The sequence below is a fragment of the Octopus sinensis genome, linkage group LG22, assembly GCF_006345805.1.
Source record: "Octopus sinensis linkage group LG22, ASM634580v1, whole genome shotgun sequence".
Classification (NCBI taxonomy): Eukaryota; Metazoa; Mollusca; class Cephalopoda; order Octopoda; family Octopodidae; genus Octopus; species Octopus sinensis.
Genome location: NC_043018.1, coordinates 10,289,615 through 10,307,149, shown reverse-complemented (window position 1 = coordinate 10,307,149; position 17,535 = coordinate 10,289,615). Strand labels below are relative to the sequence as shown.

At 41.7% G+C, this 17,535-nt stretch overlaps 2 protein-coding genes across 2 annotated transcripts in view; one reads left to right on the top strand and one right to left on the bottom strand.

The window, feature by feature from the left end:
* Positions 1–10,156, bottom strand: part of LOC115223271 (transmembrane protein 258) — a 29,831-nt gene extending 19,675 nt beyond the window's left edge. Inside the window, exon 1 of the mRNA XM_029793777.2 lies at positions 10,007–10,156. Within this exon, the coding sequence (XP_029649637.2) occupies positions 10,007–10,141 (135 nt within the window). The 5' untranslated portion in view covers positions 10,142–10,156. The remainder of the gene's footprint in view (positions 1–10,006) is intronic.
* A 1,089-nt stretch (positions 10,157–11,245) lies between these two features.
* LOC118767479 overlaps positions 11,246–17,535 on the top strand; it is a 22,283-nt gene continuing 15,993 nt past the window's right edge. The window contains exon 1 of the mRNA XM_036512101.1: positions 11,246–11,409. Coding sequence (XP_036367994.1) covers positions 11,392–11,409 — 18 coding nt within the window. The 5' untranslated portion in view covers positions 11,246–11,391. The remainder of the gene's footprint in view (positions 11,410–17,535) is intronic.

The window sequence follows — 17,535 nt, the reverse complement described above, 5'->3', positions numbered from 1 at the left end:
GTGAGGAATTTAGTGTGTAGGCAGATGTCCATTAGGACTCAGTTCTCAGCCCCCACTCCTGTTTACCATAATTCTTCATGACATAACAGAGGAGTCAAACACCGGCTGCCATGGTGGTTCCTGTACAATGACGATCTACCTGTTGTAGGTGGATCAAATGAAGAATTAGACAAATGGTTCTCGACCATTTTTCGCCCTGGGCTCCTTTTGATTTTATTTTACTTGGACGGACCCTCCTAACCATTCCATGCTTATATTTTTACAATGAAACGTTATTAGGAATTAAGTAAAAAAATTGCTAAAAATATTTTGTGTGTTGCAGAAGTATAACCGGTTTATTGGAGATAAATATTAACAAGATTTTATGTGGATCCCCAAGGGCCACATGAACTCCAGTTGAGAATCATGGAATTAGAAATAGTAGAGCTGAAAACTGCAAGGTCAGAAAGGTCAATATCAGCAGCATCTGTAGAAAAGGCATAGGTAGAAACTCCATAAGATGTACCCAGTGTAAGTTATGGATGCATAAGAGGTGCAGCAATATCAAAGGGAGGCTAACTGGGAAGATAGTTTTTGTCTGTGGCAGATGCTTAGATGCTGTAAACACTGAAAATGTGCAGAGAACAGCTTCTGTCATATTCCAGGGAGAAAAACTACAAATAGTTGATAGCTTCCATTACCTAGGAAACCAAGTCAGTAGTGGGGGTGGATACTCTGAAAGTGTAGCTGCTAGAATAAGAATAGCCTGGGCAAAGTTCAGAAAGCTCCTACCTCTGCTGGTGACAAAGGGCCTCTCGCTCAGAATAAAAGGTACACTGTATGAGGCATGTGTACGAACAGCCATGTTATGTGGCAGTGAAACATGGGCCATGACTGCTGAGGACATGTGTAAGCTTGCAAGGAATGAAGCCAGTATGCTCCAATGGATGTGTAATGTCAGTGTGCATACACGACAGAGTGCAAATGCTCTGAGAGAAAAGTTGGATTTAAGAAGCATCAGATGTGGTGTGCAAGAGAGATGACTGCGCTGATATGGTCATGCGTTGTGAATGAATGAGGACAGCTGTGAGAAAAAGTGTCAGACCCTAGAAGTTGAGGGAACCTGTGGAAGAGATAAACCCAGGAAGACCTGGGATGAGGTGGTGAAGCATGACCTTCGAACATTGGGCCTTACCGAGGCAATGACTAGTGACCGAGACCTTTCGAGATATGCTGTGCTTGAGAAGACCTGACAAGGCAAGTGAGACCATAGCCCATGGCCTATGCCAGTGGGTGTAACCAGCCCACTTATGAATACCCCTCATTCATTGGACAATAAACTTTGTTTGCGAAGACCTATTGAGGCAAGTGAAATCAAAATCGCTGATGTGGCTGATGACAGCACAGCATGATTGGCACTCGTGCAAGTGGAATGTTTAAAACACATTCGAATGTGGGGTGTAACCACCCCACTTATGAGTACCCCTTATTCATTGGACAATAAACTTTGCTTGCAGAGACCTATTGATGCAAGAGAAATCAAACCAAAATTGCTGACGCGGCTGATGACAGTACCGCCTGATTGGAACTCGTGCCAGTGGAACGTTAAAAGCACATCCGAGCGTGACCGTTGCTTCAGTCAAACCGTCCAACCCATGCCAGCATGGAAAGTGGACATTAAACGATGATGATGATGACTGACACTCTACATGGAGCACACAACCCTTTCCCCAAGTTCAGTGTACTACACACCAGGATTCTCTGCATTTCAAATAGAAACCCTTCTCAGATAGCAATAAAGTTCCTGAGCTTTTCTTGCCAAGACTTTTGTCTTTACCAGTGCCACTTCTTGAAACCTTTTGGTTTTGATCTTCGCTTCTCTGTTTGGAACTTTTCATCTGGCCAATTTGACTATGAAAGCATCAAGTGAAGACCCAATCAATTATCATCAAGCAAGGCCAAGAAACCCATTGTCATCCATTCACTGCATGGAAAGTTCATCGTTATCAATTCACTGTTTTTTTTCCCCAATAAAATAGTTTTTATCTATTAATGGTGAGATAGGCGCAGGAGTGGCTGTCTGGTAAGTAGCTTGCTTACGAACCACATGGTTCCGGGTTCAGTCCCACTGCGTGGCACCTTGGGTGAGTGTTTCTACTATAGCCTCGGGCCAACCAAAGCCTTGTGAGTGGATTTGGTAGACGGAAACTGAAAGAAGCCTGTCGTGTGTGTATATATATATATATATATGTATGTGCGTGTTTGTGTGTCTGTGTTTGTCCCCCCAACATCGCTTGACAACCGATGCTGGTGTGTTTACATCCCTGTAACTTAGAGGTTCGGCAAAAAAGAGACTGATAAAATAAGTACTAGGCTTACAAAGAATAAATCCTGGGGTCGATGTGATCGACTAAAGGCAGTGCTCCAGCATGGCCACAGTCACATGACTGAAACAAGTAAAAGAGTAAAGAGAGTATACTATGGATATATTTCCTCAGTAAACCTTCTTCACGGTGAATTGATGGTGGTGAGCTTACCTGCAATCATAGTCAAGAGCAGTGGTTCTTAAGCAGAGTCTGTATGACCCTTGGGGGTCCCTATAAGATCTTGTTATTAAAATTTATGTGCAATAAATTGGTTACGCTTCTACAATACACGAAATATTTTAATTTTCTTATAAAATTCCTAGTAATATATAATTAAAAATTATAATAGCATTATTCAAACATGGACCAGTTGTGAGAGTCCACCTGAGTAAAATAAGCTTCAAAGGGATCCACAGGTAGAATATGGTTGAGAACCACTGGTTTAGAGAATTATAATAAAACTAGCACTATGACCCGGTGTTGCCGGGTCATAGTGCTAGTGCATGCATATACAGCTGCATGCATGCGCACATACACACGAGTACTGTCCAAATCTCCGACCAATCCCATACAGCTAACTGGCATTCAATTGGCGTATCAAGTTTTGGGCATTTTGATTGGGTTTTGGATAGAAATATCCAAAAAGGCACTTCTATTGATTTTTCAATGGCTTTGCAGGGTGACTGAGGAAATGTAAAGATGTGCACGACCACCCTTGGACGGTTTTGAATGACCATAGAAAGTGCGAGCCCTCTAACTGAAAAATTGTGGATTTGTATACAGAACACACACTCAGACATTTTGCTGTTTATATATAGAGAGATGGATGGGGCTGAAAACCTGCATCCAAATTCCTCTGCTCATTGCTCTCATAAACCCTGTTTAGGACTTGCATAGCTCTCACCATTCATCTACAAATGGTTTTCTTAGTAAGCTCAAAGCCTACAAACAAATGGAATCCAACCAAAGGTCACTTCTAGGTCAACAAAAGCTAGTGGCTTGCTCTTGGCTGAGAAATTCTCCAAAATTATTTCACTCATCAGAACTCATCAGTGGTGTTCGAACATAGCACAAACCCAAACTGTATCTCATTTAAGTCAATTAATACTTTTTCTAATTAGCTGGGCTATAATCATTGACTGCTGCTACTGTCAGAATTTCGATGTCTCTGCAATGGCATCAAAAGGCTCTTTCTAGAGCAGTTCTTTTGCCCTTTTGGCACTCGTCACTGACCGGAATTAAATGATTAGCACAGCTATTTAAACACTGGTACTTTTTAGCACTGGAGATAAACATACAGACACACATACACAGGAATAAACACATACAGATATAGAGAGTGTGTGTGAGGAAGAGAGAGTGAGACATTACAATGTCTTAACTGAACATGATTGAAACAAACACTTCTCATCATACACATAAAGAGAAATATACTCACATACCAGAGAGAGAGAGAGAGAGAGAGAGAGAGAGCAATCAACATCAATGGAATTTGTAGCAGTGATACCAGTGCCGGTGGCATGTAAGAGAACCATCCGATCGTGGCCGTAGCCAGCGCCACCCTAACTGGCCTCCGTGCCGGTGGCACGTAAAAAGCACCATCCGATCATGGCCGTTTGCCAGCCTCGTCTGGTCTCCGTGCCGGTGGCACGTAAAAAGCGCCATCCAATCGTGGCCATTGCCAGCCCCGTCTGGCACCTGTGCCGGTGGCACGTAAAAAGCACCATCCAATCGTGGCCGTTTGCCAGCCTCGTCTGGCACCTGTGCTGGTGGCACGTAAAAAGCACCCACTACACTCACAGAGTGGTTGGCGTTAGGAAGGGCATCCAGCTGTAGAAACACTGCCAGATCAGACTGGGCCTGGTGCTGCCTTCTGGCTTCCCAGACCCCAGTTGAACCGTCCAACCCATGCTAGCATGAAAAGCAGACGTTAAACGATGATGATTAAAATGTCTGCAATCAAATAAATCAGTATCAAATCAAAAATGCTGAACGGGTAGTACCAAAATGGCTGTATCATACCATCTCCGATACGGATCACCGATGCCTCTACACCAGTCACTGAGGAAGATACCAAGTACCAAATCTAAGAAGCTGTTACTGTTTAGTCCAAAGTCAACGTAGATCAAGCAGGCCTATGATCAAAGGTCCACCAGTCACAACCATAACTTCTGCATTTTCTCCCCACAGACATAGTAATGTATTCTAGAAGATTACACGAGCCTAGATGCTCTTCATTTTTTTTTTAAAGCTGCTTGAGAGTTGAGTGAGATTTAGTTGGAATTTCTAGCAGATCAAGTAACCATGTAGAAGCTCCTTTGTTGGATCATAAAGCACACCATGAAGCTGTTTACAGTGGAAGGAACCTGTGGACGAGGGAGACCCAGGAAGAGATGAGATGCAGAAGCAGAAGCATGATCTTCAAATGTTGGGTCTCACAGAAATGATGACAAGTGATCGAGACCCTTTGGTGATTTGCTGTGTTTGAGAAGAGACACCAAGCCAGGTGAAATGATAGTCATGACCAGTGCTGGTGACATGTAAAAAGCACCTGTGATGGTGACATGTGAAAGGCATCCACTGCACACCTGGAGTGGTTGGCGTTATGTTAAGAAGGCCATCCAGCTTTAGTAACCACACCAAACCAGACTGGTTACAGCTCTCCAGCTAACCAGTTCCACTCAAACCATCCAACCCATACCAGCATGGAAAGCAGATGCTGAATAATGATGATGATGATGGTGGTATTTAGTTATGACACTTAACCCTTTAGTATTTAAACCAGTTATATCCAGCCAAGGTATTCAACCTGTTTTATGTTCAAACTGGCCAGATCCAGCCTCTCACACCTATCCTACAATGTAATTCTAAAAATAAACAATCACATCATTGAAACTGCAAAGCTATAAAATAATGCAGGATTAATCCAAAACAGTGTGAATAAATAAGCATTGAATTTGACAGAGTAAACTGAATGCTAAAGGGTTGATATTCAGAATTTAAATTCAGCCCCCATTCAAAAGGGACCAGTGAGTGAAACAATTTCTCTAATACTTCTGTCAGAAAAATGGACCCAGAATTCAATGTAAAGTGGTTGGCAAATGAGCAGAGAATGAGCTCCCTTTAATCAACCTCTCTAGTATAGGTGTCACGAGAAAACACATCCGGTACACTCCGTAAGGGTATCCAGTTGTAGAAAGCAGGCCAAATGGCACACCTGAACATCTGTCTGTTGGGAGCAGCAGTAGCAGGAGGCGCAATGGCCCAGTGGTTAGGGAAGCGGACTCGCAGTTGTAGGATTGCGGTTTCGATTCCCAGGCCGGGCGTTGTGTGTGTTTATTGAGCAAAAACACCTAAAGCTCCACGAGGTTCCAGCAGGGGGTGGTGGCGACCCCTGTTGTACTCTTTCGCCCCAACTTTCTCTCACTCTTTCTTCCTGTTTCTTGTCCCCGACTTCCTACACAACCGCTGAGCCTGGATGCGCATTCATCCATCCGTCGATGCTTTCGGTGTCGGGGGTTGACCTGCTTTCTCTTCTGCAGGTCTTACGGATAGCAAAGGACCACGATTCGGACTTCTCCCACTGCGAGCTCTGGGACGAAGACCATTCGCTCAACAAACAAACAAGCAGCAGTAGCAGCACCCTGAGCTGTCCATTTCATGCCAGTATGTAAAGTGGACGTAAAAATGATTGGTCAGCTGCCCAATGGATGTAAATGTACCATCAAACATCCAGAAAAAAAGAGAACATTTATAGCAAACTAATGTGGAACCTACGGCCCTTGCAGCCTGGCTATAAGTTTTTATTTGTACCTATCATCAGGGGTGCATTAGGTTATGCATCTACAAATTTACACAAAATCCTAGAAATACATGTTTTTTAAAGAAAGAACAAAATAAGAAACTGATGCTCATTCTCCAAATTCAAAATATGAGTGGCACAGTGGAGATCTGTGAGACATTCCAAAGATTCTCCAAATAGAGACATACAGCTGTGTGCATTGAGAGTTCAAACTCAATTCAACCTAATATTTACAAACAATGAGAAGTCCCTTCGCTTTGAATAAAACTCAAAGAAAAACAAACATGCATGCATATATACGACAGGATATTTTAGCTTGCTTCTATCAAATCTACTGACAAGGCTTTGGTCAGCCTGGGGCTATAGCAGAAGACCCTTGCCCAAGGTGCCACACAGTGGGACTGTACCCGGAACCATGCATTTGAAAAGCAGGCTTATTAACCCCATAGTCTTGCCTGCATCTACACATGTGTATTAGATATTTGCATAAACAAATGCAGAAACCTGCTAGAAATACCAGCTAAAATCTCCTCAAATACACACCTATCATCTTTTTATAAAAGAAGGTCACATTGCTTAATGTAAGGCTAAATAGACTACGTCTGAGTAAGACAACATACAATGCTACCTTCCAGTTCTGCCCCTCATATGAATATAATTGCTTTTCGGATAAGTACACCATGTCTTTGTGAGTTATAAAGAAGCAATGATAGGCTTGGTGACAGGAAAGGTATCTGGTAATATCTTTTATTCTTTTGTTTCAGTCATCAGACTGTGGCCATGCTGGGGCATCACTTTGAAGAATTTTTAGCCGAATGAATCAACCCCTGTACTTATATTTTCTTTTAAGCCCGGTATTTTATCATTCTCTTTTGTCAAACTGCTAAGTTATGGAGCTGTTAACACACCAGCACCAGTTGCCAAGCAGTGGTTGGGGACAAAGCTGTAGAAACCATGCCAAATCGGACTGGAGCCTGGTGCAGCTCTCCAGCTTGCCAACTCTGGTCAAACTGTCTGACCCATGCCAGACGTTGATAATGACACCGACGGGCCTCTGTGCCGGTGGCACGTAAAAAGCACCATCTGATCATGGCCGTTGCCAGCCCCGTCTGGCAGCTGTGCTGGTGGCACATAAAAAGCACCCACTACACTCACGGAGTGGTTGGCGTTTAGGAAGGGCATCCAGCCGTAGAAACATTGCCAGATCAGACTGGGCCTGGTGCAGCCTTCTGGCTTCCCCGACTCCAGTTGAACCATCCAACCCATGCTAGCATGGAAAGCGGACGCTAAATGATGATGATGATGATGATATATATATAATTGATGGGCTTCTTTCAATTTCAGTCGACCAAATCCACTCACAAGGATTTGGTCAGCCCAAGGAAGACACTTTCTCAAGGATCCACACAGTAGGACTGAACCTGGAACCGTGTGGTTGAGAAGCAAACATCTTACCACCCAGTCACACTGCACCTGCGAAATGAAAGCAAATTTGTTTGTCTCAGAGAAACCTGTCCAACCCAAGCCAGCATGGAAAAGGGGACATAAAAGTGATGTCACATAGGCGCAGGAGTGGCTGTGTGGTAAGTAGCTTGCTTACCAACCACATGGTTCCGGGTTCAGTCCCACTGCGTGGCATCTTGGGCAAGTGTCTTCTGCTGTAGCCTTGGGCCAACCAAAGCCTTGTGAGTGGATTTGGTAGACGGAAACTGAAAGAAGCCTGTCGTATATATGTATGTATATATATATATGCGTGTGTGTGTCTGTGTTTCTCCCTCTAGCATTGCTTGACAACCGATGCTGGTGTGTTTACGTCCCCGTCACTTAGAGGTTCGGCAAAAGAGACCGATAGAATAAGTACTAGGCTTACAAAGAATAAGTCCTGGGGTCGATTTGCTCGACTAAAGGCGGTGCTCCAGCATGGCCGCAGTCAAATGACTGAAACAAGTAAAAGAGTAAAAGAGTAAAGAGTATGAGTAGAGGGTAGACTACAGATGATAACCTCAGCTGCTAGATATAACAACCAAATTGCCCTCAAACTTACACAACCGTCTTAAAAAAAAAACAGGACGTTTGATAATGTAGTCTAAACTAAACTATGTCTGAGAAAAAGGCAGGTTGATTACAGGTAGGATGTGTTTGATCATAAGTCAGCTTGACCAAAGTTAACCTGGGAAGGAAGGTCACATTCGATAACGTAGTCCTAGGTATATTATGTCTGAATAAAAGCCTGGTGGTCGTGGCTGGAGCGTCTTTCGTCCAATTTTCGTTGGAGTGGGGCCGTGATCTTTTCGGTTTGAACAGCAGTTTTTTCTAGCGGTGTCATATGAAATTGTCACCCATAATTATGACCCTAGTATTGATCTATTGCATTTCAATCTATTTTAGGGTTAGGGTTAGTTAGAGTTGGGGGGGGGGGAGGGTATCTGGTTTTCTTCACAAATGTAAATAAACACAATCTGTTTCTTAAACGGGGGACATTCATACGGCACAGATGTTTTTTTTTACCTCAATGAACGTCAGTGATTGGTTGAAATTGAAGAAAAAAACAACAAATATCTTACAAACTATAGAATTTTCTCATGAAAACCAAGAGAAAAAGATGTTTTATAAACACATTCTACCAGTATACGAAGTTTAAAAGTGTTTAGTTACCTAGAAATTATGTTAAAAACTGCCGTTCAAACCGAAAAGATCCGTGGGGCTGACTTAGGGTTAAACGAGATTCATTACATGTACTAATCTTAGATATAGTTTGGATAAAACACTTGGTGGGCATTAACTGGAACGTCTCTGTCGTGCCAGAGGTGACGTGGGACCAAATAAACGGCCAACGCAGTCATTCAACGTACTAGAAATAGCGACCAAATCTTTTTCAATTCACATCTTATACTAACTTGAAAAATAGTAACACTGGCTAACTTAATATCCGCCCTCTCTCTCTCTCTAACGAATGGTCACGGATGGAACGACGTTAAATTATGGGTCGGTTCGATCGGGGCTGACTTGGAGCTATGTAACAACACTAGGGCGGAGGTAAAGAATATGCACACCACCCGTTTTCAGCGTAACCATAACCCTAAACACCCAGGTATGCGTATTCGCCAACAATAGTATACGTGTAAAAGAACGGAGCGTCTACGTGGTCACTCGACCTGCTAGAAATAGCACACAAATCTTCACTCGAACCACACACACAGGCAGAGTTTCGAAACATTTAACCCCGCTCCATAACTTTTTCACTTCTTTACAATTTATTTCCTTGAAAATTTCTTCCGATTCCCACATTCATATATAGTGCAACATATCCTTATAAACAGGACGGTCATGGATGGAATGCCTTTTGGGTCGTGGGTCTCCCTAATCCACAGCTGACCCGATGAATGAAGGGGAGGGTGAGGGCAAAGCAACAACCGTAATTGTATTATAAGATGCATTCATTCAATGCTTGATACGCCGCTGTCTGCATAAAAATCGTGATGGCCACTTCTGGAACGTCTACGATTACATTAAAATCATGTAATCTTTTGAAATAACGTTGGTTAGTGTAGTATAACATCAAGATCGATATCATGGACATTATAAAGGCAGAGATGCATGAAAGAAGGCGTGTGTGTGTGTGTCTGTGTGTTTTTATGCAACGTGTAACAATTTGAAGCGGTTTCGGGAAAACTGGAGAATTTACTGCTGAAAAAGAAGAGGTTTTTGTTGAATTAGGAGAGAAATATTCGTGATTGGGTGTTAATTGAAGTTTGATAATTAATTAGAATATTTGGAGTAATTGGTTTGAGTTGAATTTATGTAAAATATCGATGGGAAAATAATATTGGAGGTCGAGCAGAGAAGAAGAGAAACTTACCATTTTGGAGAGGAACTGGTTGACATGAAGGAAGGCCTGGACCGGTAGTGACGTCATAAGGATGGAAAGCGAGAAGGGGAGGGAGGAGAGAAAGAAAGTGATTAAGAGAGGGGGAGAGAGGGAGGGAGTAAACATAACCGATAGAGAGAGGGAAAGAGAGAGAGAGTAAAAAGGACAGATAGAGAGAGAGAAAGAGAGAGAGTATAAAGGACAGATAGAGAGAGGGAAAGAGAGAGAGTAAAAAGGACAGATAGAAAGACGGAGAGATGGAGTAAAAATGACAGATAGAGAGAGGGAAAGAGAGGGAGTAAAAAGGACAGATAGAAAGACGGAGAGATGGAGTAAAAATGACAGATAGAGAGAGGGAAAGAGAGGGAGTAAAAAGAACAGATAGAAAGACGGAGAGAGGGAGTAAAAATGACAGATAGAGAGAGGAGTAAAAAGGACAGATAGAAAGAGGGAGAGAAGGAGTAAAAAGGACAGATAGAAAGAGGGAGAGAGGGAGTAAAAAGGACAGATAGTGAGAGAGAGAGAGTAAAAAGGACAGATAGAAAGAGGGACAGAGGGAGTAAAAAGAACAGTTAGAGAGAGGATAAGAAAGGATAAGAGAGACAAGGAGAGTAAAAAGCAATATACATCTCTCTATCTATCTAGAAAGAGAGAGAATGAAATACATTAGGACGGAGAAATGAAGAGGGAAGGGGAAAGTAAGAAGAGGGAAGGAGATCAATAGATAAATAGTCTGACAGAGAGAGAGAAAAAGAAAGTGATAGAGATAGACAATGAAGGAGACGGTAGTAGGGGTAAAAAGAGAGGGAGAAAGTAAGAGAGACTGATGAATATATTGAGAGATAGAGAGAGAAAGAGTGATAGAGATAAATAAATAGACAAAAAGAATAAGAGAAAGAGCGAAAGAATGAAAGTAACAGATAGATAGATAGATAGATAGATAGATAGAGATAGATAGATAGAGATAGAGAGAGAGAGATAGATAGAGAAAGAGAGAGATAGATAGATAGATAGATAGATAGATAGAGAGAGAGAGAGAGAGAGAGAAAGTGGAGGTGATGGGGTGGTAAGAATTACTATAGCAACGTGTTCAGTGTTTGATGTCGGCACAGACGTTCCCTCCTCCCTTGGACAAAAATGGAATGGTCCACTCAATATTGATACTATTTGGGGGAAAAACTAAAATAAAAAAAACCAAAGGGGGATTAGGGATTACGAAGAATGGGTAAAATAGGAAGAGAAGAAAAGAATTTATTCAGATTAAAAGTTTCTTCCAGAAAGCAACAACTTCCATTCGAAACAGGTTTTCTAAGATCAAATATTGGTTGTTTGTTGTAATTCTGTTGTTTTTTCGGACGGAAGTAACTTTGAAGAAAATGTATAAGTTAAAAAAGGTAGAGCGATGGTTACTGTCTCTGTGGTTACTTTCAGACCGAATTTTGATATCTGTTCTAAACATCCATGTTAACTATCGTTATATTTCTATTATAGAATTTAAAGCACAGTTCTATATTTAAGAGATGAGGAATTATGTACATTATTTACGTTATTTACATTTGACGGATATTTGTCCTCATCTTGTTTATTAACACTACGTTTCGGCTGATATACCCTCCAGCCTTCATCAGGTGCCTTGGGGGAAATTTCGAACCTGGGTTCTCATTCCTAAGGTAGTTTTCGATGTTGTTGTTACTCTCTCTCTTTAATCTTTTACTTGTTTCAGTCATTTGACTGCAGCCATGCTGGAGCACCGCCTTTAGTCGAGAAACTCGACCACAGGACTTATTCTTTATAAGCCCAGTACTTATTCTATCGGTCTCTTTTTGCCGAACCGCTAAGTGTTCTTGATATTATTATTATTATTATTATTATTATTATTATTATTATTATTGAGTGAGAGAGCAGTGCATGCCATCAAAGTGACACTAGGGTAAAATATACGAAGCCCAGTATACCCATCATGACTACCCGTCTGATAAGGGTACACTAGGCACATGCATCACTGCCATATGTGCGCGACATGGTGATCTCATATCAAGATAAACAGCACATGACCTTGCAAGTGGGGCCCAGTTAGAATTTTCTTCTGGTCAAGTAACCCATCCTGTTCAAAAGGTCCTTGAATAAGGGTTGTTTAAGGATGTTGAACAAAACACCCATGTTTCCAGAGGTGAATTATTCAAACCCCAAAGAATCCCTCTAAACACATGGCTATGGTGCTCCCCCACTACTTCTGCTCGTGATCAGAGATGCACATATCGTCAGCCACCAAGGGACATGCTCAACTGGTTAAGGTCAAACAACTGACAAGCAAATCTGTGGTATTGAGCAGAATATTTGCTGTAGCCCATCTTTTATACCAAGACAAAACAATGTACATGATAACACTTCCAATCAGTTAAGATCAGAAACCACGAGAGCCACTGCTTGGTACTGCATCAGGGCATTATTCTTTTTCTTCTTCTTCTTCTTCTTATTATTATTATTCAGGTCACTGCCTGGAATCGAATTCGGAATCTTGGAGTTAGTAGCCCCTGCTCTTAATTCCAAGATTCCAAGTTCAATTCCAAGCAGTGACCTGAATAATAATATTAATAATAATAATAATAATAACCTCGAAAAATACCTTAGGAATGAGAACCCAGGTTCAAAATTTCCCCAAGACACCTGATGAAGGCTGGAGGGTATATCAGCCAAAACGTTGTGTTAACAACAAACAAGATGAGGACAAATATTTGTCAATGTAAATAATGTAAATTAAGAATTTAAAACACTTGGACGGAATTTACAAAGGAATGTTTAAATTGTTGTTTAGACTTCTTCCTCTCCTAGTCCGACTTTGATTCAACAGACCTGTAATCAAAGACGTTCCAGTCATGACCATCTCGTTTATCTCAACGCTTTTATCATCATCATCATCATCGTTAATATTGGCGAGCTGGTCAAATTGTTACCATGCAGGGCAAAATGCTTAACGGCATTTCAATCGTCTTTACATTCTGAGTTCCAATTCCGCCATGACTGGTTTTGCCTTTCGGCCTTTCGGAGTTGGTAAAATAGGTACCAGTTGATAACTGGGGTCGATGTGATGGACTTACCTCTACTCCCAAAAGTACCGGCCTTGTGCCAAAATTTGCAAACCATTATTATTATTATTATTATTATTAATATCATTAAGGCAGCAAGCTGGCAGAATCATTAGCACGCCAGGCAAATGCTTCACAACATTTTGTCCATCTTTACGTTGTGAGTTCAAATTCCACTGAGGTTGACCTTCCCTTTCATCCTTTCCGGATTGATAAAATAAGTACCAGTTGAAAACTAGGGTCGATGTAATCAACCTAACCCCTTCCCAAAATTACTGGCCTCGTACCTAAATTGGAAATCTTTATTATTATTATTATTATTATTATCATATAAGGTGGTGTGCTGGTAGAATCGTTAACATGTTGGATGAAATGCTTAGCAGTATTTCATCTGTCTTTAAGTTCCGAGTTCAAATTCTACTGAGGTTGACTTTGCCTTTCATCCTTTCGGGGTCGATAAATTAAGTACCAGTAGCATACAGGGATTGATCTAATTGATTCCCCCCACACCAAAGGCAGCGAGCTGGCAGAAACATTAGCACGCCGGGCGAAATGCGTAGCCGTATTTCGTCTGCCGTTAAGTTCTGAGTTCAAATTCCGGCGAGGTCAACTTTGCTTTTCATCCTTTCAGGGTCGATTAAATATGTACCAGTTACACACTGTGGTCGATGTAATTGACTTAATCCGTTTGTCCCCTCTGTGTTTAGCCCCTTGTGGGTAGTAAAGAAATAGATTCCCCCCCACCAAAATTTCAGGCCTCGTGCCTATAGTAGAAAGGATTATTATTATTATTATTATTCCAACCCATGCTAGCATGGAAAGCGGACGTTAAACGATGATGATGATGATGATGATTATTATTATTATTATTATTATTATTATTATTATTATCATCATCATTTGATGGTGGCGAGCTGGCAAAATCGTTAGTATGCTTAATGAAATGCTCAGCAGTATTTTGTCTTTATATTCTGAGTTCAAATTCCACCAAAGTCGACTTTGCCTTTCATCCTTTCGGGGTCAAAGAATTAAGTACCAGTGAAACCCTGGGGACAATGTAATTGACTAGTTCTCCTCGGAAGCAGCTAACCATACAGATTTTCAACATAAAGAATAAACCATTATTTTGTGCAACTTCCATCATTCCAAGGAGAGCAGATTACTTCAAATCGATACGATATGTACCAGGCCTAAAAAATCAGTCCTGAAGTTTATTTCTTTGACCAAAACTTTTCACCGTGGTGTCCCAGTATGGTCACAGTAAAAAAAACTGAAACAAATCTTTATATATGAAAGTGAAGTTGTGTGTCTGTCTCCTACGATTTAGATTCCTAACTATTCCCACATTTTGTGGTGCAGTTTAACCAAAAGCGGGTATCTTATAGTCGTGATTCATATCGAGCCCTTCTGGGTATTAGCGCGCGTCTACGATGAGTCTACTATTTAAAAAAAAATTTACCATAATTTTTCCGTATTTTTAATGCATTTTCGCTCGGTTTATATAAGGGAAGTAACTCTCTAAAAATGTATTATTAAATCTCAGAATGTAAAAAGCTACAGTAACACCCCCCCCCTTTGTGGTTAGCCATATTGAGATGGCTATTATACTTTACATCTCTAAAAATGCTTATATAGTTATTTCCCTTACAAACCCGAGCAACGCTGGGCGATACTGCGAGTAAAAGATAAATAAATAAAAGACAGGATGGTCACATTTGGAATGTCATTGATCATTTATCTGCTGGATGAAGTCTGTCATATGCCCAAACAACAATGAGAAGGGATACATTAGATCAATGGTTCCCATCAGTGGTTCCCAACCATTTTATTGAAATGAGTTTTCCCATGGACCCCTTTTAATATGCTTATCCTTGTGTGTGTGTATATATATACTCTTTTACTCTTTTATTTGTTTCAGTCATTTGACTGCGGCCATGCTGGAGCACCGCCTTTAGTCGAACAAATCGACCCCAGGACTTATTCTTTGTAAGCCTAGTACTTATTCTATCAGTCTCTTTTGCTGAACTGCTAAGTGACAGGGACGTAAACACACCAGCATTGGTTGTCAGGCGATGTTGGGGGACACACAGACACACAAACATATACATACACATACACAAATATATATATATATATACATATACATATATATCACAGGCTTCTTTCAGTTTCTGTCTACCAAATCCACTCACAAGGTTTTGGTCGGCCTGAAGCTATAGTAGAAGACACTTGCCCAAGGTGCCACACAGTGGGACTGAACCCGGAACCATGTGGTTGGTAAGCAAGCTACTTACCACACAGCCACTCATATGTATATATGTATGAAATTTTGAATTTTGTTTGTGGAGCCCCAGTACTATCTTTGCGGACCACCAGGGGTCTGTGGAATCCAGGTTGGGTACCACTGCATTAGATAATGTAATCATAGGTTATATTTTAGGGTGGTGCGCTGGCAGAATCATTAGCATGCCAGGTGAAATGCTTAGCGGTATTTCGTCTGCCATTATGTTCTGAGTTCAAATTCCACCGAGGTCGACTTTGCCTTTCATCTTTTTGGGGTCGATTAAATAAGTACCAGTTACACACTGGGGTCGACATAAACGACTTAATCCCTTTGTTTGTCGTTGTTTGTCCCCTCTATGTGTAGCCCCCTATGTGCAATAAAGAAATAAATATAATCATAGATACTTTATATCTGTATAAAATTTAGGAGGGCCACAGTTGGACTATCTTTGATCATAGGCTTACTGGAGCAGGATTGACCTGGGGTTTAACAACAACAGTAAGAAAGGACACTTGAGCTTACATAGACATTGTATGATTAAGTAACTTGCTTCCTAATTATGCGGTTGGGTTCAGTCCCACAGTGTGGCACTTTGGGTGAGTGTCTTCTATTATAGCCCTAGGCTAACCAAAGCCTCGTGAGTGGCATACACCCGTTGTCATTGTGTGACAGATTTTCTTGATTCAAGAAGCTCACCTGCTTGCTTCAGTAGCTTTGGTTTCATTTTCCTCCAACAGGTGGGGCTTTCAGATGACTGCAGAGGTCCAGATTTGATGAAAATGAGTTCAAGTTGGTGTGTGGTGCCATCTGTGTGATTGATGAAGCTGTCTGCTGCATCTGAAATTTGATTGATCCTTGCTTAAAATCTATATATATATAAATGGCAAAATGTCTGTCTGTGTGCGTGTCCTTTATACAAATCCACAATTTTTCAGTTAGAGGGCTCGCACTTTCTATGGTCATTCAAAACCGTCCAAGGGTGGTCGTGCACATCTTTACATTTCCCCAGTTACTCCGCAAAGCCATTAGAAAATCAATAGAAGTGACTTTTTTGTGAATTTTCTATCCAAAACCCAGTCAAAATGCCTGAAACTTGATACGCCAATTGAATGCCAGCTAGCTGTGTGTGATTGGTCGGAGATTTGGACAGTACTCGCATGTATGTGCGCACGCACACACAGCTGTATATGCATGCACTAGCACTACGACCCGGCGTTGCCAGGTCATAGTGCTAGTCCTAGCTTAAATTCTGAAACTTGATTGACCCCAGCTTAAATTCCATGGCACCAATGAATCTGCAACAACTGAAATGGCAAAGGACCAAGATATCTGGCGCTTTGCTGTACTCAAGAAAACCTGTCCTATGCCACTTCCCCTCACGAAGAGGATTGATCTGCTAGAGCTCTGTGCCAGTGCCACATAAAAAGTATACGTGCCAGCACCATGTAAATCTGCTTGTGTCAGTGCTACATGTTAAAAGCACCCAGCACTCATTGTAAAGTGGTTGGCGGCATTAGGAAAGGCATCCAACCATAGAAACCAAACCAAATCAGATTGGAACCTGGTGCGGCTCTCTTGCTTGCCAGCTCTGGTCAAACCATCCAACCCATGCCAGCATGGAAAATGGATGATGATGATGATGAGGAGGAGGAGGAGGTGGAAGATGGTATTATCTGCAATGGATTCAAACTGTTGACCACTCAGTTTGTGGAATGTCACCTAGTTGTCGGCCCACCTGGCTGTCAGCCCACCTGGCTGTCGGCCCACCTGGCTGTCAGCCCACCTGGCTGTCGGCCCACCTGGCTGTCAGCCTACCTGGCTGTCGGCCCACCTGGCAGTGTTGCTGTTCAGGAGTCAAGATCAAGAATACTTGATCTTATCCCTGCTGTTCTGGGGCCACTGTCTGTTAGATGATTCGGCCCTTTCACTAGTTACAGACACTAGTGCAGATATTGCCTTACACTAAGACTAGGCTTATTTGAAAATGGCCAAAATTACTTTCTTCAGAAGCTCATAAACGAGACTGAGAATTTATGAGAATCAGTGGTAACACCTGTTGATTGCTTTACCTTGAGTAAACCTGTTATTGCTTGTTCCTGACTGCATATTTGGTGAAGTTCTTTTTATCGCTAACCTTTATATCTGAGAGC